Source organism: Botryllus schlosseri, chromosome 6 (genome assembly GCF_051294905.1).
Source record: "Botryllus schlosseri isolate E-star chromosome 6, Bs_hap1, whole genome shotgun sequence".
NCBI lineage: Eukaryota > Metazoa > Chordata > Ascidiacea > Stolidobranchia > Styelidae > Botryllus > Botryllus schlosseri.
In genome coordinates this window covers 29,702,400-29,727,287 of record NC_137241.1, presented here as the reverse complement: position 1 = coordinate 29,727,287, position 24,888 = coordinate 29,702,400, and the positions used below count along the sequence as shown (strand labels likewise).

Below are 24,888 nucleotides of genomic sequence, written 5' to 3'. Positions count from 1 at the left end.
TCTTATCGTGATTCCTTATCTGTTGACTTGCAGCACGGTATACTTTCGCTGTGCGCTGAGATACACGGGACGGTGGAGATTACATGGGATGTAATCATTTCCACGACCGTGGAATCTGAGGTAATTAGTCGTTACAGCGGCGTGGTTTTTTGAAGACTGTAACATGTAATTTCAAGACAATCGCCGGCACGCGATCATTCAAAAGCGTATACGAAGAAGTCGATAACCATGAGTTCCGTCGGTTTTGCGAGCGAATTTTCGGGCGCTATGACTATTCGCAGCAGTCCATAAAAATGGCCTGTCAGATATTGTTGAGATTATGAAGCTGTCGTGCAATGCAGAGTAGAGAACTAGATAATTTTTGGTCTTTCCAAATTCGATTGATAATAGAATTAAAGCTACATAGCTTTTTCGAAATTCGATTACAAGTACTGAATTTGCAAAAACTTGGCTAATGAATTACATTCCTAATTTGAAAAGAATTACAACAAAAATGAAGTTCAGCTCATATCAAATCAGAGTTCATTAAGACTTGGACAACTAAAAAATTTACACATCTTCTAAAGTAGCCAAGATTAGAATTATAGCTTTACAGATTTTTTTCAAAATAAACTAGAATTATAGCTGCACAGGTTTTTCCAATTTAGATCATAATTACCGAATTAGCGAAAACGAAGAAGTTGAATCAAGCTCAGTTCGTAATCAATCAGAGTTCGTTCTCGTAAGCATGAGAATGGCAAACGTCTGTACACCAGTGTTGGGATCAAGTCACTACCTTCGAGTCACGAGTCATTTCGAGTCATTGCACATTTTGACTCGAGTCAAGTCAAGTCATTCGATTTTCGAAGGTGACTCGAGTCAAGTCAAGTCACTCGATTTTTGGAGGTGACTCGAGTCAAGTCGAGTCAAGTCAAGTCAAGTCAAGTCAAGTCACGAGTCAAGTCAAAATTCAAGTCAAGCTGCCTTTTCGAAGTATGAAGCATGGTTACGTCATTACATTTCGCCAGCTGTCTGAATTACAGACTGATTGGTCATTGATTCTGAACCCACGAACGAATATAGAGTTAAATATACATGCAATAGGGGCTGTATCACTTACATATACGTAGAACTGTTAAACTGCGTAAGTAATTGCATAGCCTCAGTTTATAGTTACCAGCCAAAATAAAGAACAAAGAAACGAATTGATAAGATGCAATACATTACCCATTTATACATATTGATATGATACAATTCGTGTCTGCGCCATTGGTTGAGGAGTATATAAACTATATTCGATTTCAAATTCAAAATAAAACATAAGGTTCGGTTAAGGTAAGAAAAGAAAAGAGAACAGAAAGAGATATTTTGGTATTAAACTACTTTAATACTAGTTTACGACAACGTAAGCTTCGATCGCTTCGTTTGTGGTCAATATATTTGTGAGAGAATAATGTAGGCTCAGTAAAACGCACGATCATTGAATGATTGGTCGCTCTCACGGGTTACGCCAGCGTTTGACGAACAATCCGAACATGCAAGATACACTGATATCTATCGTCACCGATTACTTGGTGACTTGAAATTGACTCGCGAATTTTGCCCCGAATCAAAAATACAGAAAATCGGCCTGGTGTAAATTACCGTTGTAGTCGACAAACACAATGAATACCGCAAACAAACAAATTGGCATTAATTTTCTAGTTGTTCACTCTCATAAGCATAAGAATACACCGGGCTTGGCTCGTTTCGCAATGGTACCATTTTCAAGGAAACCAGAAAATATTGATCATAATCAAAATCAAGGCATGAATAGATTTCATAAATTAGATTATATTTAGATCACGGGTATCTGACTGTAATTATTCTCAAGTCTTCCGACATTCTTCTATTCAGAAACATACGGATAAAGTTGATAACGCTGAGGCCATCAGTTTTATGAAGCTTTGACTATTTGCATCTTGAGTCGCATTTAAAACAAATGGCTGTTTAAAATATATACGTACGCATGTCGTGAGTGATATGCGTACTACGGGCACGATTATTTTCTGTCGCAAGGCACAATGTTTGTGGGCTTTTATAAGTTGGCGCGGTTTCAGCAGCGGATGGATGAAGGTAATGAGAAAAGCGACCCGGAAGGTTGCGGTTGTTGCGCCGTAAACTATCCAGACCACGGAGGGAGGCGTGACGTCGCCGCCGTCTGAGAATCTGGGAATAAGAACGATATCGTTTCATTCGCTTATAGCTAGGGGTTGCATTCAAAACAAATGGTTGTTTAAAACATTTTGTTCAAAATGTGTTTTTTATGCTGTAAAGTCATGCCCTAATTGTGTAAATACTTTCCATAAAACATGTTGTATGAGCCGATGGACAATTACCACCCGAGCCGACGTATACGATATGGGATGGTTAGAACCCTCAACGTAGTCGGTTCAACAGCAATAGTACGTAGATATTTCGTTACCCTATATTTTCAATTGTCAACATCAATCCTGCATGACGTCACAATTGAATTTCGTGACACCATGGCTTTTATACAAAACAAAAAACATGTTTTAAACCAGGGTCTTGTTTTAGACATGCTTCTTTTAAATTGATTTATGCAAACCTATTCGCATCTATCTAATGATGTCTGGTCTGCATGGTATTGTTAAGCTTATAAAGCTGCAATGTTAAATTTGGTATTGGATATCCAATCAGGAGCGGAAGTATAATGGCGACCAAGTCCAACCACGTCGAAGCGACCACCCAATCATCATCGCCACAAGACTCAAATACGGAAAGCATTGCTGGACATCGCGTGGTTTTACTGCAAGTGTTCCTGTGGATATTCACAAGCGCCAGTCTTTACGTCTTCGTGATGCTTTTACTGTACGAATGCAAAGCAGTCAACAGAGGGAATAGAAGTGATCGTAAAAGAAACTCTTGTGGTAGATTGCGAGCAAAAAACTCTTCAAAGAAGTACGGGAAACATCTTAGAGTCGTCAACATCATTGCCGCTGGCTTGCTGTTTGTAAGAACTATCGTAGAGCACATCGAGATTTTACACCAAGAAGTTAGCGAACGGGACATCTGCAGCAACGTGATCACGCTGAAGATCATACTGGCCGGGATGTTCTTTACGGCTGTGTACGCTTTTCTGTGGTTGCGACAAAGAATGTGCTACACAAATCCCAGCATGTGTCATCTCACTTCGTCTTTTACAAAGGTTTTAAGTTGTGTCAGTCTGCTGGCGCTTTTAGGCGCGGAGGTCGTCACGATAGGACTGTTCGTGTTTACGAGATCGTATAGAAGGTGAGAAACAGTTTATTTCACAGGGTGGGACATAGGCGTAGATATGTTTACTAAATTTCCACGATATCGTAGGGTGTAAATCAGGTAAACTGCTCTTTCTGGGACGAAATTGTGCTTTCACACCTTTCCAATCGTTGAAAATTAGTCAAATACACCTTAACGTGATATATCCCAGGAGTGTATTGGGTTCTGTTTCCGTGTATCACCCTATGAAATCCCACAGAGTAGTATAGGTCATGGTATAACTAATTCATAATGAGTTGTTCAAAGCATGCCCAAAGGCGAACAGTTAAAGATGAATGCTTTGATATCACTAAAGAATCGACTGGAAAGTATTTTTGTTTCTGCGTAGGAGGCAACGCGATATGTATATGACATGTCATATAATGATTCCGTTGTTGGAAATTGAAACACCACTTTAAACCGAGCATCCCAATTATAGGCACAATTTATCAAATTATGAGCTGCTAAATAAAGCAACCATAGGCTACGTTCGGTCACTATATAATCAAATAAATATTGCGTTTTGACTTATAATCTCATTTTTGCCCGAACTAAAATGTTTGCCCACCTTGCTTTAGACCCTGAGAATCATATCACCAAGTCTGTAAGATCATTATCGTTTGGAATACGAATTAGTTGCATGAAGAGAAATACATTGTAGCAGACTAGCCTTAACTAGCAAATTTTCGGCTTTTTCAAATGGTGTTAAAATGATAACTCGGCCTACACAATTTTTTCCAAATAAGATTATATTCAGAATTAATGAATTGTCCAAAAAAATGGAAATAGAATTAAATTGCGAATTTTAAAGAACTGCAACGAAAATCGAGCTCGGTTCATAACAAATCAGAATCGATTCTCATTAGCACGAAAAAGGCAAACGTCTGTACACCGAGCTGGACTCGTCTCGCACAATATAGGTCTTTTTCTACCTTTGCAGGAAAATCAGAAATTAGATTAGAATAAAAATGAGAGCATAAAAACAAGTTAGATTAGAATTAGATTACCGTCATTTCGCTATAATTAGACTAATTACAATTATTCAACTAGAACTATCAATATCTAGGTCTGCTATGCCAATGAAACGATATCGTTCTTATTCCCAGATTCTCAGACGGCTGCGACGTCCAAGACACATTCACGCCTCCCTCCGTGGTCTGGATAGTTTACGGCGCAACAACCGCAACCTTCCAAGTCGCCTTTCTCATACTCTTCATCCATCCGCTGCTGAAACAGCGCCAACTCATAAAGGGCCACAAACATTGCGCTTTGCGACAGAAGAAAATCGTGCCCGTTGTACGCAGATCACTCACGGCATGCGTGGTTTGCGTGGTCACAAATTTATTCGTTTCTATGTTGTTGATATTTATAAAGGAGCCATACAACGCGCTGCCTATCATACTGTACAACGTTAACCTTTTTATAAACTTAGTGGCTGTCATCACTTCATTTTCAAGATGGCGGATGATTCTTATCCCTATTATTTGGCGGAAGGGCAAAGTGACATGCTTGTTTTCGCCTAAAACTTTGAAAATTGAAACCGGCTGTCTCACAAATAGTCTTTCCAATAGGGGAGAAGTGTCGTTTCACCCGTACGAGCTGTCTTCGAGTATTTATACGATCAGCACCAGATGCACAGTGCCCTCGGAAGGTCAACATTCAGCAGTGTTGGAAAAAACTGAACGTGATACTCAAAAGACGGATTTGACGGATTAAAAAAGAATATTGATGGAGAAATTCGAATTTTTTGAAAAATTTTCGCTGAAGCCAACGTTTCTGATATATTTATCAAACGTTATTATTTATACAGCAACACTGAATGCCGTCTCGTATAATCAGAGATGGTCAATAACGAAGAACTTCTATTTTTCAAAGTACTTCAAGTTTATTTGGCTACTTGCACTACATCCTCAAGTGTTTATGATTTAGGCTACTTCTACTTGACTGTTTTCAGGCGAAACTAGGCCTAGAATACTTACTTTTCTATTCTTTGTAAATCGCTACTTCTACTTGAGTACATCGGCGTATAATTATAGGTCTACTGCGAAGGTATTGCTAATGTGTGAATCAATATTTCTATCACGGACAATTTATGTTGAACGTATCTGCTGCATGCTTTGCGGCTCAGATTATGATTACGATTATAATATTTTTACACGGCTTAGCTCCCTTGTACCAATCTGCTATAGGATTGGTGACTTCATTTGTAAGGCAGAAAACCCTAAGTTTGCATGATTTTAAAATTATATGCAAGATTCTCGAGTCAACAATATTAGGGTGATACCATAGTGTCCTATATGGTGTCGACACAAGCAAATCTCACGGCTCAGTGAAATTGTACCACGTCACAATTTCCATTTGGCTACAGGCAATTTGACGGTCATTTTTGACCGGCTTGCCGAGCATTAAATTTGGTAAAACGGGTATCAATCGAAAGCTGACTCTGCTCTGATGACGAAAATATAAATTTTATTCCGCTTGCGGCCCTGGAACCCCCACAATCAGCCTCAAATTTTTCATTGTTATGGAGGTTGGCATTGGGACGCAACAATGCTTTTTGGACCTTTTTCTCTTGAGCTACACTCTAGTTTCGCCAGACAGCATTGTTGCGTCATGAGCTTCACTCTCGTTTCGCCAGACAGCATTGTTGCGTCACAATGCCAATCTCCACAACAATGAAAAATTCGAGGCTGATTGTGTGAGTTCCAGGGCCACGAGCGGATTAAAATTTATATTTTCGTAATAAATGCAGAGTCAGCTTTCGATGGATACCCGTTTTACCAAATTTAATGCCCGGCAAGCCGGTCAAAAATGACTGTCAAATTGCCTGTAGCCAAATGGAAATTGTGACGTGATACAATTTCACTGAGCGGTGAGATTTGCTTGTGTCGACACCATATAGGACACTATGGTGTTACACTGCACCAAGGTACAGAAAGTATGTAGCCTACTCTACTGCCATCAGAGCCCCTGTTGTTCCTTCTCACAAAAGGCTGTCGCACCATGTCATCATTATTGTGTGATATGACAAAACTGTATCGACCGATCGTACGATCTTAAGGAACTCACGCAACGTACGACACAAAACATCTTACACCATGAATATTAGTTAATTATCCCTTTCGTCAGATACCGGCCTAAGTGCGGCCTGTTCTACAGCCTGTTCTACATTATGGCATCCTCTGTTGGGGGGCTGCCAGTAAAACTGCACTCAGGCCACTGCAAAAACTACAGCATAAAGTACTCCGAATCATAGCTAGGGCCCCAAAGGGGCCTGGCTGCCCAGTGCCCATCCAATAAGTCGCTGCTGAAGAGATTCGGCGTCTTAAACATAGAAGAAATGCGGAAACTAGAAATCGCCCAGTTTATGTATCAGTTTCACGGCGGTCGTTGCCCCGAATATTTCAATGACTTCTTCACCTCGGAATCAAAAGCGCACAAGTAGCCTACAACACACGCGCGTCCACGTCGTCCAAATATCATATGATCGACCGAAAAGATTATCGCTCTATCAAATATGCCGGACCTGATGTGTGGAACAGTATCCCGCCGGCCATCCGGCAGTCGACGAGCATGTCCACATTCAAGTCGAAATACAAGCAATTACTACTAAATAAATACAGTCCATCCTCAAGATTACAGGACCACGACTGACCTATCGATCACGCTTCCCATGACATGCCGCCCGATTTCTTGTAGTTTTTTTCTATACTATCTTCTTTACTTGCATTCAGTGTGCATGCCTCCTCTTTACATCGCCTAGGTCAAGGTGGACATCTTCCTGTCTTTTCATTGTATCGCATTTTTTTGTGGTGTATTTAACTGATAAAATTGCTAATAAACCAATGATGATGATGAATGATGATGACGTGAACCGCGGGAACTATATATGATTAGGATGATGGATTGATCCTCTTAGAGCAGTGGTTCTTAAACTTTTTCGACCGCGAATTTAATTGGCATCTCGCGACCCAACCCTTAAATATCGAAATTATGTATATTTAATGTTAGTATGCTACGCTTTAACGGGCATGTATGAAATAAGTTGGAGCAGGCAATCACTTGTGCACAATGCAGTTTCATCAAACATGCGTGCCTCACGCGATTTCAAATCAGGGTGCAATATTTTCAATGCAAACCGAATTTGTACGACGGGGCTCAGATTGCAAGGACGATACTTTTTCGCTACCGACCATTTCGACGGCCGGACATATCAATATCGAAGGTTTATGGATATTTAAGGCCCGCTTTACCCTGACCGAGTATTATCCGCTCAAGTTAGAGTTTTCCAGAGAAGCTAAAGACAAAGATCGGCACATTTTCATGACGAAGCCGTAACCACTTTTCTGCGTATCTCACTTATATTGGGTACGTTACCCAAGACAAGTGGTCGGGAACTTATGGCTCGCGAGCCATATATGGCTCTTTTGGGCATATAATATGTCTCTTCGCAAATTTTATTTTTGTGCTTAATTTGTCACTATTGCAGTAACTCGTTATTAAATTTTCATCACGACCAGTCTAATTATTCTTGTGGCAGTAAAACGTGTATTTGAGAGGTTTATACAGTGGCGTATTCAGGGTTAGAGGCTCGCACCCCCTTTTCAAATTCCTCAAATTCAATTTGTTGTGGAGCCGGCGATTAATATGACTCCGAATTCGATGTACCCGCCGCGAAATCTTGGTTTGCACGATATACGTTGATTTATCAAAAAGACAAGAAGATATGGCGAGGCCTGTATCACAATGCAGTTTTCATACACACATTGTCTTCCTGATCTACGACGAGAAATAAACTGCCGTGGAAGTGGCATTAGAAATTCAAATCACAAACAACGTCATAGCTATCCACGTTATTGATTGATAACGTAGCTTTGTAGTCGCTGGTAAAACGTGTGGCGCAACGTCATGTTACCGCCGAATACTTTGAGAATTGAGAAGTCGAATCGGAATCAGTGCGACAATTACATTCTAATAATATCAGTTATTATAAGTCTAAGATATTTGTGATGAAATGCGCTGTCACAAGTAAGGCATGGCCCGGCCGTGCCTCACCTATGCCTTACCTCTCCTTGCACGTTTTATTTTCGAACAATAAATTGGCAAGTTGCGTGATTTTGGTAGTAAAATTGTTCAAAATCTAGTAGACAGGTGAGGCACTGCCTCACTTGCCTCCCCTGACCCCACGTCACTGACGTATCACACATTACAGTGGGTATATGTCTACTGCTGTATAGTGACCATGTTTGGCTTCAGCTACGAATGCTATCATGGGTCCTCGCATTTAAGAATAGCATCAATACGAACGTACGATCTCGTATAACTGACAAAAGTCTCAAGTTTTGTAGGAAGCTTAACCTCAACAATTATCAACCAGACTACAAAGCCATTAATACCAGGCCACACCAAAAATGCATTAACTGTAAAAAAGCTCGTAAAAAGTAGATTTATACTGTTACATGTTGTCTACGTTTGTTGGAAATCTGAAGCTTTGAAAAATATCGTATGCTTCTCAGTGCAATACAATGAAAAATATATAACTTGCAAAAGACCTATGAAACTCAAGTTTCGCATACTCATTACTCAAAAAGTAACCAGAATGATTAGTAGGAGATTTTACAGAGAAAATACGGTGCAAACGACGAATCCTGTTTAGTGATTTCGAATTTTCGCTACCATGACGTCACGAGTTTCAATTGTGACGTAGCAGTTGATTGAATATATGGCTCTTTGGGAGGTAAAATGGAAAATATAGGGTCAATATGACTCTTCGGACGAAAAAGGTTCCCTACCCCTGCCCAAGACTGGAACATACAAACCATACGGGAGGTTGCGCGAGGATGATATTCGACAAATACCACATACCATAGGGTTGTAACCAAGTCGCTAGGCTCCGAATCACTAGTCAATTCACTTTTCTAGTTTTGACTCGAGTCTAATCGAGTCATTTTCAATTCGCCATCGAGTTAAGTCCGAGTCCAAGTCAGCGAGCAGGGGGCCGAGTCCGAGTCATGGCATTATGACTCGAGTCCTATAGTCCAATTCATCGTGTTGACTGCAGTTTCTAGGTAAAGTCTTGTTAAACCCACTTTTTATAACTCTGTTTGGTGATATCGAATGGTTCGCATTTATAATATATATCTACTAATTTTCCTCACTTTGGCAGTTTGTGGTCGCATTTTCAAGTACAAGTACCAATAGGCGAAATACATTAGTGTGGTTACTTTATTTTTCTTCGAAATTATAATGAAATGTCTGTCTTGGCCACCTGAGTCCCGAGTCATATGACTTGGTTCGAGTCATGCACAATGACTCGATTCAAAGTCGAGTCATTTCCGTATTTTGAGAAAATGACTTGAGTCAAGTCAAATTAATAAAAAATCGTGACTCGAGTAGAGTCATTACAACCCTGCGACATACATATTAAAAGATCGCCATGATGAGATCGAGATCCATACTGTGAGAGCCCCTGTCTTACAGTAAAAGGTATACGCGAGAGAGAGATCAGATTTATTCTCGTCTACGCCATCGAGATGCTTTGACGATGGAGATACGATGCAACCTTTAGGCAAGGCTAGTCTGTCTCCATCCCTGAATGCTGTGCGCAGAGCGGGATAGCCGCGGATACCAGTTTTCGAGTCTTTGGTTTGACCAGGCCGGGGATTGAACCCACGGCCCTCTACGCCAGTGGTTCTTAACCTTTTTTTCTCCAGCGCCCCCTTTCAAAAATTATCGTGCTCTAGCGCCCCCACCCCATATTTTGAGTATTGTAATAAAGACAATGGGTAAGAGGGAGGGCCGTAAAAGCACTTCGTCAGTCCCCCTAAAAGACTATTATCTATGGCACCCATAGTCTGGTGAACCAAACTTCTTGGGGCTTGAGGACATATCCCAAGAACCCCGTCGCGTGATTTCGATAGTCAGCAAAGTTTGCGTGGCCTGGTCGCCCTATAGACGCCAAATTTTTCTATAATGCATGAATGAATAGGTGGCAATTGCATATATATGTCGCGATAAACTTTTTATCCTCTCATCCCACGTAATCAGATTTACCAGTAGCACTGAATGAGCTGTTATCTTGGAAAATAAAGGCCAGATAATTATTAATTAAACAAATTCGGGCGTGCCGTTGGTACAAATTACTTCATTACATGTTGGTATTTTGTTACCTCTTGTCCGCTATATAGTCAAAAGATATTAAAACACATAAACCACATAGTTCAAAATTGGTATTTCTTCACTGGCAAATAATTTTTCTCTGATGGATGTTATTTGTCCTGTGGGGTGCAGATTGCGACGACATGATAATTCGGCACGAGCGATTTAAGCACGTATGGACAATTAGACTTATATACATCGAAGTTTACGGTCAACATGAGGGCAATCTTCTTCGGCTAAAGGTTTCTCGCTGACGATCTTTTTGGCACACTTCTAAGGGTACCATATTGGCCGTAACTTCATATGTCTTCATGCATCGTGGCGTGGTAATGGCCGATGCCGAAATGCTTATTTCTATTTTCTATAATTTCTATAATAATCGTGGGGGGGGGTGTAGTCAAAACATGGGTAGTCAAAACATGATGTGTAATTTATGTTCATTCACCGAATTAATTTAGGGCACCCTTGGAGCTCGCTCCCCCTTGATTGGGTTGCAGCAGTTTTGATCCTGGTAAGAGGTCAAAGTCCAGTCGGTCTTTTCGGGACTTAAGTATTGAAAATAATTCGCGATTTAATCTCGCTTGAGGACGCTTGACTATAATAAACCATATAATAATTGTATGTGGTATATTCAGGGTCAAATCAAGGCTGTTAGAACACCAATCGGGTACGGTCTCATATCCTGTGGATCGAACCAGATAGGCTATACACATCCCGAATTCACACCTGCGATTGGCAGCGGGAAAATTAATGGTATTGTATTTTGTTTTAGTGTTTTGTGTGATTAAGTTAGTGAACTGGAAATGGGATGCATATATCTGCTCAGATTGAACTTAGTACTGAACCCAGTAATCAATGTTAACATGAATGTATTCCAAACAAAGCAACTCATAATATATAACGTTCATGTGAGGTTGTGAACCACAGCACTAGATATAGTATCAACCTTTATGATACAATGATGAAATATTCTAACGATTTAATTTTGTGGCTCTCAAATACAAATATATTTAGTTATTCATTTCGCGCATAAATCATATTTTATGTACAAGGGGCTCTCACTCTCAAAAAGAGTGCCCCTTCTTCGATTTCCACACGCTGTACGCTGCAGGGAATAATACCTAGTTCGACAGATTTTGTTGAAAATTACCCTAGCAATCGACAGTAGTTTTTTAATGGGAAATTGGCGATCTAAAAGTACGCGCAATTTATGAAAACATATGTAGCAAATGTCGTCCAGCATAGCGCGACCGAAAATTTCGAGATTTGACATGTTTTGTAGAATGGAATGGTAATTTGCTCTGAATACTCATTAAGGATATGTCCTACTACTACATCATCTACTGCGAAGCTATTTTTCTTCAGCGCCCCACTGAGCCCAGCGCACCCCATATCGCCCCATCAGCGTTTCCGCCCCCTTCAAAATCCCCACCGCCCCCCAAGGGGCGCTGGAGGCAAGGTTAAGAACCACTGCTCTACGCTATCTCGCTCGGTGTACGTGTAGGCTACGTGTCATTGCACTCATTGGTAAATCTGTACATAGCGTTATTATAACATTTGGAAGTACCGTAGCGCAAAATACAGTTATTTTTTTACTTGAAAACACTATCAATTGCGACATTTTTGGTACCTCCGCAAAATATTGCCCATTTTACGGTTACGGTAGTCTGTCGTATTCACGATTGCTTCATAACACATGTACAAAAACCTCTTGCTTGTCAGCCAACTTTATCTGATTTATATGAGTTAGACCAGGGGTGGGCAAACTTTTGAGCTCGCGGGCCGCATTCAACATCTGAATCCATTCGCGGGCCGCACTATGTAAAATTGAAATCATAAACCAAAACGCAATATTGCTGGTATTTGATTATATAGTGAGGACATGGAGATAATATATATGCTTATTTGAAACAAACCAAACATTGCTATGATGATATCGTACACGCGCCAGAAACAATGGCGAGATTTCATAGGCTGGTTGACCTAAATAACCAATTTGTCAAAAAGAGATGAAAGTCTGTTGTCCCGATTCTTAGAACAGGATTGAAATTGAAATCTGTGAGCAGTGATCTGTTCATATAGATTTACTAATTCCACTTTGGGCTCAGTTCCAGGACACACAATGATGACAGCATCATGACCATTTTAGCTTCGAACACGCTTCTACCATATGTGTAGATTTCGCGCCACCTTATCGTCATATCACAAAACGCAACCAGGATGCTATAGCAAACCTAACGGATAGTTTGGTGGCATGGGGGGTGACGACTATTGATGAGAGATTTTTAAATATGAAATTCATACTAAATACAGAGCAATAATTATGAATTGAAAGTAAATCGCGCGAAGCGCGAAAAAAATTTCTAGTTGAGCTCAACTTCGCGATCCCCTTCAGATGCTTTCATGACCCCAAGGGGCACGCGTCCCCCAGGTTGAGACCCACTGCCTTAGAATTATCATGGTGAAATACACTAAGAAAAAGTTTAATCAAGTCCCTGCATTAATTCGATTTTTAGTACGCATTTTATCAATATTTTTAATAAGTTTCTTTAAACTCTCGCGGGCCGCACAGAACGGTGTTGCGGGCCGCATGCGGCCCGCGGGCCGTAGTTTGCCCACCCCTGAGTTAGACAGTGGCAGCAACAGGCTGGTTATTTTAAGAGAAGAATTAGACTCGTCACAAATTACCTTTCATATTCTGAAGACTAACAATGTTCATTTGTCCATTGACGACGCAAGGAGTCATTATCGGAGTAGCTATGATTGAGTGAGGCCACCTAATATTCTAATATAGATTCCAATCTAGCCTCCTCGAACGTCAGTAAATGCGGGTAAGCATATTTCAATTCAAATTTCATTACAGTAACCATACACAACACATAGGCCTACGAACAATACACCGGTACTCCCGGGCTGTATGGTGGATCAGTCGAGCGTTTCAAACTACGGATGAATGAGTTCTGTCAAATATTTTGATCAAATAGACCGGGTGTGTATTGTGTTGTGTATCATTTAGCGCGTATGCATATAAGTAGACGCGACAGTATTCCTGACGCTGTGTAGTAATGACCTCGTTTTAGTCGTCATGAAAATCCAACGTCGAAAGAGCAGGGCTTACAGATGGCAGATACCGTACGGTACACCTAGTTTAGGGTTGCTAGACTTCCTGCAATTGCAGGGAAGATTGATGTTAGCTCTAATCTACTACGGTAGTTACCGTATTATAAGATGTTATTAGCAGTCGAATGGTACTGGTTCGTTCAATCACAGGCTTGTGGAATTACTTTTGCATTACTCCTGATTTGGCCAGGTCTGAGTATTTCTAGTTTGAGAATTTGTTTGCATTCGATTAAGAACCTTACACAGTTCATACCAATATAGTGTAGTTTAGGCTATTAACTCCCCATGAAAAACTGAAACTAGGTAGGAACTGATATGTCCACCAGATCAAACCAGACCAGGTCACCCAGCGCAAGATACTGTCAACATTGCGTATTACGTCATCATCCCGTGCATCACTGGTTAGCGAATTACAGGCTGATTGCGCTAAATTAGCTTACCGTACCTAAAAGCTAGCGTTTGCACTTGTACAGTTCACCCGGGGTCAGTTTTTTCCATGTCTCTGCTTTTTTTCAAGAGTGGAAAGATACTATGAAATGTAGGCCGACACATGATACCGGTTCTACTAAGCGTTGAATTTCGCACCAACATAATAAAACAGAAGCTTGTTTCTGTCTCCGAGGCGAAATTTTGAGATGAGATGTTCTCGTAATGATGTATGAGTGTTTACATTTCTGGCCAACGTATAACGTTGCGGGTGCGGCTGTTTGCAAATAGTGACAGCTGCGCATCAAGTTAATTAGTTACTCGCCCATGAACGGGATATTTAGCACCGTTTTGGCGTGTTTGGTGCGTTGCATTTTTATAGTATGATTCAGTGCATTGACTCTGTGCTGAGAAAGCGAAACAATATCGTGCGGCCACTCTGGTGACTCTAACAGCCGACAAATGACTAGGATTGGTAAATTGAACCGTACAAACATTTTCTCACGCCGAAATATATTGTAAATTACACGCGGTGGTCTAGTTCAGTGGTTCTCAACCGCCGGTCCGTGACAGTACATTGCCGGCCAGCCAAATATATTAGCATTCCACATCTCAATTCCAATATGCGAGAAGTGGGGCTATTGTCCATTAATCAGAGAAGTAAAACATCAGATTTTAAATTGATTTCGAAGTTAGGAACGTATAATCTGCATCGTGCCGTAATAGACATAGGTCATAAGAACGTGGTGCACTTTGGGTGTGCGTCACACCGGTGCAACTGCTGTACTAAACTGTTTATAAATAGCCTATGCAGCCTGTTTCTGACAAGTTATATGTGAAGGCTTCGGAGACTTTTAAACAGACTTCTTTGATTTAAGCGAAACTTATCAGCATGATAGAGGCTCTAACAAACATCAAAGTAGAATTTCTATCAAAGGATACCGAACAATAACATTCAAGTTAGGCTACTGTTCTTCAACAGCCACGGTAACTGCGCGAGCTTCTTCTTGCATAAACTTCAATAGAGCTGCGTACAAATATCTAATATCGAAGGGTCGGCAGTAAATAAAGCTTCCAATATTACATTAGATACGCATACGCATACATTTTTCACAATGAAATGTAGGCTCAATTTTGAATTTTCAAGGTTCACCGGTCTAGTTTAAGAACCACCGGTCTAGTTGAAAATCAGTGCAAAAAATTCAGCTTGAGGACCGGTCTTGACAGCAACAACCACTGGTAATAGTAACATATCGTGTTGCAATTTTTGCTCGCGATATTTTCACCTCTTATCAATAGATCCTGTTAAGGCGTCCACGCCGTCTCAAATTATGGATTCCGAGCTGTTTCTGAGTGGTTTTCGTTGGACTCCTGCTGTGATTATCGCAGCACACGACACATTTTCTATGAAGTTACGGACCTCGGAAGTGGAAATGACATTTATGTGCAGTCGTGATCAACGAACACCATTGTTACAGATTGCAATGAAAGAGATGGTCGAAAAATAACCAAATCGTCTTGATGTGATGTAGAACTACTATTATATTTTTGTGGTCGCATGAAAGGTGCCCGGCCCATTTGAACTTTCCACATTATTCGTACTGCTATGACTTTATGATGAGCGTTATTCGAATATTCTTCTCGACTCAAAGCCACTTAGGTAGTCGATTTTGCCCAACACCCGCTATATTTATCCCCCGTAGTTTACTGGAGGCAGCAGTACCAGAGGAAATCAGACCGATTCAGTGTTTTCAGTGAGCGATATTGCATAATTTTCACCGGTGCGTCTTTATATATATTTCCAGTATGCGAAGACGTAGATCGTTGTCGTTTTTCTGTTTGGTGGCGATATCAATCGCTGCGGTTTGGATTACGATACATCACCCGATGAAAGTCGACTGGGCCGTGAGTGAGTTTTCGACTGATTATTATAGTTGGAATGTTCGATAATGTTATTCTTTCCAGGTCCAACATTTCAAGCGCCATGCGACGAATGGGTGAGCTTCCCCCAGTTCGTTTACAATTATATTCGCGCCACACGGCCAAATATTATCCCGTCTCCGGGTCTGCTGCTATTAGAGCTTACAACAGTGGTTCTTAACGTATACTATAACCTATGGCGAACCGTTACGCTAATCTGCAAGCCTTCAACGAACCCATAATTTCCGCCTCGTTACAAAAACGAAAATCCGCCATATTAGCCTGGGCATCTAGTACATTATCGGTGCTATAATACTGGTGCAACATCAACTGTCTGATCAACGGAATCGACAGGAACCGCTATGTCCGAGTCAGCCTAGCTAGAGAGCTTCCTCCTGATTTGAATTAAATTCAGTGGTCACCAAGTTTGTCCCCTTTTGTCATTAACCAGAAGAGTCGCCGACTAATAATTGCCGGCTTCTATGCGGCTACATCGGAGATTGAAGTCTGTTCTTGTCAGCATCTGTTGGCTGTCAATATTACCATGATTCATAGTCGGTTACGGGTTAAGTTCTGAAACAGCGTTTCTCTTGAGGCTGCGTACCGGGCATTAATGAGCTTCGTTTCATATATAATACCTAGGGATATCTAGAATCCAGCGGTATGTCACTCTTTTATGAAGCGGGCATGAAGAGTAGGTCACTTCAGCAGCGCAGAGGTGTAACTGTCGGCAATCACTGTTGGTAGTGTGTAAAGAATTGATTCCTAATGATCCTAATAGCCCAGCTTTTCACATGAATTTTCTTGGTTCCCACAGTTGGGAATAGCAACTGTGACGTGACCACGGTGGCAAGATGTACCTACGACCTCTCAAACCATCTACCTATATAGCTGACATTCTATAGTTCACTCTGGATCGGAAACATGTATCTTAATCAAGACAAGATACTGAGCAAATACAACCAGATGTAACTAAATGATAATAATAAATGTCTTTCAATCAAGGCAAACCAGACACAGTACAACCGATCCACAGTAATGAGGAGTGATAATAATGAATGTATGTTGATCAAGGCAAGATATACAGAGTAGGCAAGTCACGTAGCATACACGCACGTAGACACTCTTGCAATGAAGTAGATATTCTCTGCGAATAACAGCCGCATCTCAACATGAATCTGTTAACATTGCCAACATAACCGGATGCAAATAAGATGCTGTTAAGGCAAGTAAGTTGTCTCGGTGCATATTAGGATCGCCCTGAAAACGTAAGGAACCTATTTGCGCCTGCATACTGTAGTTTGCAGTTCGCAATTAGCCAAACGCGAAGCACAAGCAACATTATCTGTTGACCAGAGATTCCGAAACACCACGATATTCAGAACAACGATCTCACAGATTGTCTCAAGCTGGCGAAGATTCCCTGCTTCGAGACATGCGATTCGATCCAGTTGCACTCAAGTTTGCGAATGTCGATTGCGCGAGAATCGTGGACGGAGACGAAACAGAATGCCAGAGAGCTGCGATGATCAACGTTGAACTGATGCGGTCAAATGTGAGAATCATTATATCTATAACGCTCCTTGCGTTTTAGAGTTAAATTCCACAGTGGATAAAGTATCGAAGCTATCATTGAATAGTATATTCATAGTAAAATGAACCCGAATGTTTGGCTGACATTCGTCAGGGGTAATCGTCAGCAACTAGTAGAGAATTGAAATGACCATTGTATCAACAATCGTATCACCAATTATGACGTCAGCGGCATGGAATCTCGAATAATCGGGGCGAAGAGATCGCCCTTGACTTATCCTCTGAAGCTTCATACAGAACCGGCAAATGTCATGAATTCGGCCATTGGCAAACATTTGTTGGATAATTCTGTTTTTGCGAAAAATTATCGAGACCACAGACTTCGCGTCGCCACGAGAAGCCGTCCACACTCTCATTTGCGTGCCTTGGGGTGAACTTGTATCAGAATACACAAACTAAGTTTGTATACCGTCGAAAAATAGTATATCGAGCTTAAGCGATCCCTACGCTCCTATTATTATTCGAAATTTCACGCCGGCAGCGTCCTATTTGGTGATACGATTGTTGAAATTCAATGTTAACAATTCTCTACTAGTGGTTGACGATTACCCTGACGAGTGTCAGCCGAAAATATTCGAGTTCATTTCAATATGAATATACCATTCAGTTATACTTACGATGCTATTTTCCACGGTGGAAGCATTGAAACCTCCATTGGTCGAAATAATATCAAATTATATTTAACGTGATGACCAGTATTATATTCTTTATGGTCATTTTTGTTGATGGTTCTCTGTACCATTTATGCAACCTCAAAGAATACAATGCCAGTTGTACATCACAGTAGAGAAGATTTGGTATTTTTCGACCATTACGACCAAGCGGGTTGCACAAGACTAAGCAGATTTGTCATTTCGACTAACGCGCGTCGCCATTTTCTACGTGTTTTGTATGCTGCGATACTACCAATTGAGGTTTACAACCTCCGCAATGGAAAATACTATCGAAACCATAATTCTCGTTGTGAAATTAACTCTCAGATCAGTCCGGTTCAGTTTATTGATGATAATTGATCTCAGTTGTGGCAAATCGCAAACCATTTCAGTAAACTGGTAAAAATCATCTCTGACCACTCGATTCAGGTTCGAGTAATCGAATCGTTGTGTTGCCCGACTTGTATCTTATTGGGGCATTTCTTTTTTTTGCGATTGGACCTAAATTCATGCTTATGTGAAATCCTACTTTGCAGTCCCCTGACATCCGCGCAATCAGAGAGAAAATCTTTTACCCCGAAGAGAACTGGTCCGAAATAACGCGAAACTGCGAAAACTTCAGAAAAGTGAGAAAGTATTTCGCGCAACCACTGAGCGCGGAGGAGAAAGCGTTTCCTATAGCTTACGTCATCACCATACATCAGTAAGTATGCTCACATGTGCTTACCGGGTCTCGTACAAAGTACAGACTTGGACAACTAGATAATTCTAATTGCCTGATTAGACTAATTAGAGCGAAATGCGGGTAATCAAATTATAATCTAATTTGTGAAATGATTCTACGCTCTGAATTTCATCCTAATCTAATATATGGTTTTCCTGAAAATGCTACAGGAAAACTGTTTACTGCGAAACGAGCCAAGTTTGGTGTGCAGATATTTTCAATTCTCGTGCTAACGAGAAAAAAAACTTTGCTTTGATATAAACTCAACTTGATTTTTGATGAATTTCTTTCAAAGTCGGATTTCCAAGTTTTTGCGAATTCGGTCATTCTAGTTTTAATTTAATTTGAAGAAACTGTTTCGATATCATTCTAATTCAGGGCTGGCCAACCTTTTCAGCCAAAGGGCCACATTCGATTGACGGAATTTTGCGCGGGCCACTATCCGCGCGAAGCGCGAAAATTGTTTGAAGTTTATAGGTCAATAATATTGTCACTTGACTATATTGCGGGCCTGCTGTATATCGCTGGGCTAAGTTTGCGAGGACTGGGCTATTCGGCGCATGGACATATCGATATCGAAAGCTGCGACCAACATGCGTCAATCATTTCGTGCCTAGGTTTCATAGGCGACGGTCTTACTGCAGCGCAAACGCAAGGTCGCATATGTTGAACGACACTTTATCTCGTAATCGCGAATATAGTTAGACTCAATCTGAGGTGTTATTCCATTTTCACAAAAGGGAAACAATATTAAAAACAAGAAATCGAGTGACAACATAATTTTTACCTTTGATTAATCTATCGCAAATTATTCTGCTTTATTGTATTGTTCGAAGATATACCAATATGTGAATGGCTGATGGATCTGTCAATGCGTCGTAACTGATATTTTAGTCATCACATCTCAAGTGTTGCGGCCAGACTAATCAAATTTTTGGTTGGCTTTGCAAGTTCACAATCAGTGCAATCCATTTTTGATGGTATTAGAAATTTCGGAAATTACCTCGCGGGCCACTCAAAACCTTCTCGCGGGCCACATGTGGCCCGCGGGCCACGGGTTGGCCGGCCCTGTTCTAATTGTAATGTAATCAGGAAAAGCTGAACATTTTCTAGTATTCCAACTAAGCCTGAAAGCGCCGTTTGTCTGATTTACTCCCTACTGTAGGGTGTGCGATTTTCTTTAGCGTAAAAAGTGTGTATTCACACCCTGAAGGGAATACACTAGAACAGATCCTACATCAGAATGATTTCAATTCCTTGTCGAAATAGAATAAGGCACACATCTACATATATTTCGATAAGAATTGGTGTTTGACTTAATTACACCCGTTGGAATGGGCGTGAAACCATAATTATGCCATTTACGTGATTAACACCCCCGGTATGGTAAAAATTTAATAAACACACCTATGTCCCACCCAGTAAGTTACAGTGCAGCACACTCCCTATATAAGAATTGATGTATTTGACTCACCCAATGAAATGGGTGTTAAAGCACGATACTGTATCTGAAACTGCTGTTTATCTGATTCACACCCCAAGCTATGGTGGAAATCAGATGAATACACCTATCATTCTCCCATGGATTTATAGCGAAGATGTTGGATTAGTGTGGAGTTCCTGTCTTTTGCAGCGACTTGCAATCTTTCGAACGACTTCTCCGGTCGACATATCATCCGCAAAACCTTTATTGCGTACATCCCGACTCGAAATCCGAAGAAAGATTCCATTCCGGCGTAAAAGCGATCGCTAATTGCTTCGACAACGTGTTCATAGCGTCCCATTTAGAGGACGTGCAATACACCCACATGTCCAGAGTCCAGGCCGATCTGAACTGTATGAAGGATTTGGTGAATAGGTGAGCCCGACAGTTGATTTAATCAGCGGCCGTTTTACTAGATTTGTGCCAATTTTGGGTGTACTGTACTTTCTTATCCAAAGGCATAATAATACTCCAATCGACCTTCCCCGTGAACATGTCAAAATGTATGGTGCTTGTAATTGGTTTAGGGTAAGAGCATTGTAGGATTTAGGGTTGTTGGTTAGGCTGGGGGTTGGGTATCGTAAAATTAGGTTTGGAGTATTTGTAAAATGAATGTTGCGGGACATCGTGAAATTAGGGTTGGGGTATTGTAATATTATGTTTTGGTATCTGGTATCGTAAAACTCGGGTTAGGATATTTATAATTTTAGGCTTGGGGTATCGTTTAATTAGGGTATTGTAAGACTGGGGTCTGAAATCTGCAACCGTAGAACTAGGGTTGGGGTTAGGCCAGGGTATTTGTAAAAATGGGGATGGAGTATCGGGTATCGTAAAATTATGGTTGGGGTTGAATGAGGGTTGAATGAGGGTTGAGGTTAAGTCAGGATTGGGGTGTTTGTAAAAGTCGGGTTGGGTATCGTAAGATTAGGGTTGGGGTAATAGCAATGAATTCTCCTACGACACCCTAACTCTAAACCAATTACATACGTTGTTTTAGGGTCGTGGTATCGTAATATTAGGGTTTGGTATCGGGTGTCGTAAAACTAGGGTTGGGTATCGTGAAATGAGGGTTGAGGTTAGGTCAGGATTGGGGTATTTGTAACGGTCGGGTTTCGTATCCTAAGATTAGGGTTGGGGGATAGGTAATTCTGAATGTTGATATTTTCATAAGGAAAAGAGTGATCTGTAATGGCCATGTTGTTATGGATAAGAACAGACCCAGAATTCGCACAAATCTCGTACAATGGTGGCGTTATACTATTATAGACATAACGTGACAAAATTTTATTGATGATGAAGTAATACACCAATATTTTATTGAAATTTCGCGGAGCCCGTAAAACTAGTCCACCGACCCCCAAGGGGTTCCTATGAATTCCTATGAACCTATGAATTATAGCCCGTCACGAACGCGTTGTCCAATTTGATCGCCCAGGTCGCCACGTCACGGCTGGCGTTACGTCATCAATCTGTGCGGTCAAGACCTCCCGCTGAAGACCAATTTGGAAATAGTCCGACATTTGAAGAGTTTGGTCGGTTATAACAATCTGGAGACTTTTCACACGCCGGGACACAAGAAGCGAAGGTATTTGCGAAGACATTCTTGCGCTTACGAGAATGATTTCAGATTTGTTACGAACGGAACTTGATTTTTGTTGTATATCTTTCGCGAATTCCTCAAAATTGGAAGAAAGTTGTGCAGCTATAATTCTAATCCTTTTCTAATTTTGAAATGGCCGAAAATTTTCTAGCTGTTCGCAGCTTTGATCTGAATCCCAGATTCCAGTTTCATTTCGACCTTCCAAAGCAAGGCGGCTACTCAGTCATGGAGAGAACAGACATCAGAAAAGAGCCGCCTCCCGGAGACGTTGAGATCTATTCAGGATCAGCCTACTATGCTTTCAAACGACGCGCTGTGGAATATTTTCTCGCTGGTCAGTTTACCGCCATTTTCTTTCAGGAAGCCATTATAGGTGGTCAGTAGGGTGGTCGAAAAATAACTTTTTCTTCCCGATTCCGGGAATTCACTGATTACATTGTTAGTTGGCTTAAAAAACGCTGCACACCAAATTCCGATCGATTCCACTTGGTAGATGTGAACGCACGAGAGTTTGAAATTTTTAAAATTTATTACAAAAAATTAAAGAATGTTTTTTTAAATTTCATCGTTAACCCCATTATATTGTTGAGTTGTATACAAAAACGATGCAAAACAAATCTGACGCAATTCCGGCCCGTTTAAGCGAAGTTATTTGAGTTCTTCATTCATAATTCTGGGATTACTCACCGCCCAGGCTATTTTTGCGAATCCAAAATTTTCAACTGCAACCACTTCGCTTCTACCGGTTGAAAGTGAACGAAAATGGGCAAGCATCGTTATTTTAGGCAACTTAACGATTTCATGGGGTTGACACTAAAATTTGAAAATTTGTGTAAAATTTGTTTAGACTAATTCAACTTCTACTTGACAGTTGTCGGATTTTTTAGGTAAAACTAGGCCTGGAGTACTTACTGTTTTAGTTACTTGGAAATCGCTACTTCAAGTTATACTTGAGCAAAATTTAACAAGGTACTTCTATTTCTACTCGAGTACCAACGCAGACTACTTCGACTCGGCAAGACACGTAAGCTATATTTCAGATCCTCTCATACAAAACCTCTTCAACTGGTCCCAAGACGCATATTCTCCTGACGAATATATCTGGGCCACCATACAACGAATATACCCGCGCGTCCCGGGCAGTTTTCCCCCACACCAAAAGTACGACCTCAACGAACTGACCTCAGTGACACGCCTCGTGAAATGGAAGGGGCTGGACAACGTGGTCTACCCCAAATGCGGGGGCGCATACCGCCACGGGATATGCGTCTATGGATTAACAGATTTAACCTGGTTGCTATCGCATAAACATTTCTTTGCTAATAAGTTTGACCATAGTGTAGATATTTTTGCAGTTGAATGCTTGGACTCTTGGTTACGAAATAAGACTTTGATACAACGCAGTATATACAATAAATTTGGGTTCATTTGAAGCAAAAACTCAGCTCGAGACTGTTAGCCAGTAGGGTTATTCAACAATAACTTTTTTTCGAATTTTAGAGGCTATTTGATCAAATTGTTAGGTTGGCTAGAAAAACATTGCCCACCATACTTGGCTGAACTCCAGTAGATGTAAAGTTATGGTAGTATGAAAATTTTGAACTTATGATAAAAAAATTCAAATTTTTGTGTCTACCCCGTGAAATTGTTGAGTTGTGTAGGAAAACGATGCAAAAGAAATTTGACGCAATTCCAACCCTTAGAAGCGAAGTTCTTTTGAGTTTTTCATTTCTGGTTTTGGGATTTTCCACCGTCAATGCTATGTTTTCAACGCCAAAATTTTCAACTGCAATCACGTTGCTTCTACGGGTTGGATTGACCAAAAAAATTGTTGTGGATCGTTATTTTAGACAACTCAACAATTTCACTAAAATTTGAAAAAAATTATTATTTTGATAATATAAAGTCAAAATTTTCAAACTCCTGCAGCCTCACATTTACTTGTTGGAATTGAGCCAAATTTGGTGTGCAACGTTTTTTTTACCAACCTAACAATTTTATGAAATAACCTCAAAATTAAAAAAAAAAATTTGAACAGCCCTAGGGGCCAATAACGAGGTGCTTGGACTTACTCTAGCGGTAATATTTTTATACTATAGTTCTACTTCTACTTGACAGTTTTTAGGCGTAACTAGGCCTAGAATACTTCTTTTTCTACTTACTTGGATATCACTACTTGTACCCGAGTGGTTGTACTTGTACTCGAGTACCTACCATGACTACTTCGACCACCTATTCGGTAAACACACAAGCCGGTTCTTGAAGAATTTTGTCGCATGCTTCCATTTACTGGCTGTTTATACCTCTTATCATTGCATTCATTTTTACGATTTAAAATACTAAGACTACTGATGGATAGCATAATGATATTGAAATGAACCGGAATATTTTCGGCTGACACTCGTCAGGGGTAATCGTCAGCAACTAGCACAGGATACAATAAAAATGCAATTGGATGAAATTCGACGTACAGTTAAGCAAGGTGTCAAGGAGTCTTGATATAACAGTCATCAATGCCAAGCCAGGAGCATTTTACCACAGTAATCATTACCCTGAAACCAGCACCGTAACTGCCGCACCCCAAACCCCCCAATTGGGGGGGGCCCGAGCTCGAAGGGGGCCCAAAATTATTTCGTGAATTAGCATAAATCATAGAGTATTTATTGAAAATGAATGCAATTTTTTCAGAAATTTTTCGCGCTGCGCGCGAATTCAAGTAGCCATGTGTCTGTATTATTGGGTATTGGGCCATTACCGCGCCACGACCCACCAAGACATACAAGCAAGTTTTAGGCCATATAACATGCGACTCCAGGAAGTGTGCCAGAACGATCGGCAGCGAGAAAACCTTGGCCGAAAGGGTCTATGCCCTTATGCCAGGGTTGGGCAAACTACGGCCCGCGGGCCGCATGCGGCCCTCGACACCTTTCTGTGC

At 40.8% G+C, this 24,888-nt stretch overlaps 3 protein-coding genes across 17 annotated transcripts in view; 2 read left to right on the top strand and 1 right to left on the bottom strand.

Moving 5' to 3' along the window:
- LOC145440621 (inositol 1,4,5-trisphosphate-gated calcium channel ITPR1-like) overlaps positions 1-24,888 on the bottom strand; it is a 214,386-nt gene that overhangs the window by 169,589 nt on the left and 19,909 nt on the right. The gene's annotated exons all lie outside the window — the stretch shown is intronic.
- LOC145442059 (uncharacterized) lies at positions 2,446-5,874 on the top strand. The gene is made up of 2 exons (XM_080320054.1): positions 2,446-3,273; positions 4,383-5,874. Exons 1-2 carry the CDS (start codon positions 2,693-2,695, stop codon positions 4,990-4,992), a joined length of 1,191 nt encoding a protein of 396 aa, XP_080176180.1. The 5' UTR covers positions 2,446-2,692; the 3' UTR covers positions 4,993-5,874.
- LOC145440669 (beta-1,3-galactosyl-O-glycosyl-glycoprotein beta-1,6-N-acetylglucosaminyltransferase-like) lies at positions 14,937-24,317 on the top strand. 2 transcript variants are annotated; one of them, XM_080318389.1, is made up of 8 exons: positions 14,937-15,885; positions 15,946-15,977; positions 17,299-17,455; positions 18,683-18,849; positions 20,504-20,728; positions 21,789-21,938; positions 22,133-22,287; positions 22,994-24,317. In XM_080318389.1, the coding sequence occupies exons 1-8, from the start codon at positions 15,787-15,789 to the stop codon at positions 23,383-23,385; spliced, it is 1,377 nt and encodes a 458-aa protein (XP_080174515.1). In that variant the 5' UTR covers positions 14,937-15,786; the 3' UTR covers positions 23,386-24,317. The 2 variants fall into 2 exon arrangements, with proteins under 2 accessions (XP_080174515.1, XP_080174516.1); XM_080318390.1 differs by having other exon boundaries at positions 15,784-15,889.

Coding starts and splice junctions, on each gene's coding strand:
- LOC145442059 (XM_080320054.1), top strand. CDS start 2,693: ATGGCGACCAAGTCCAACCACGTCGAAGCGACCACCCAATCATCATCG. Junction 3,274..4,382: donor TTTACGAGATCGTATAGAAG/GTGAGAAACAGT, acceptor TCTTATTCCCAG/ATTCTCAGACGGCTGCGACG.
- LOC145440669 (XM_080318389.1), top strand. CDS start 15,787: ATGCGAAGACGTAGATCGTTGTCGTTTTTCTGTTTGGTGGCGATATCA. Junction 15,886..15,945: donor CGATGAAAGTCGACTGGGCC/GTGAGTGAGTTT, acceptor TATTCTTTCCAG/GTCCAACATTTCAAGCGCCA. Junction 20,729..21,788: donor ATGAAGGATTTGGTGAATAG/GTGAGCCCGACA, acceptor TTGATCGCCCAG/GTCGCCACGTCACGGCTGGC.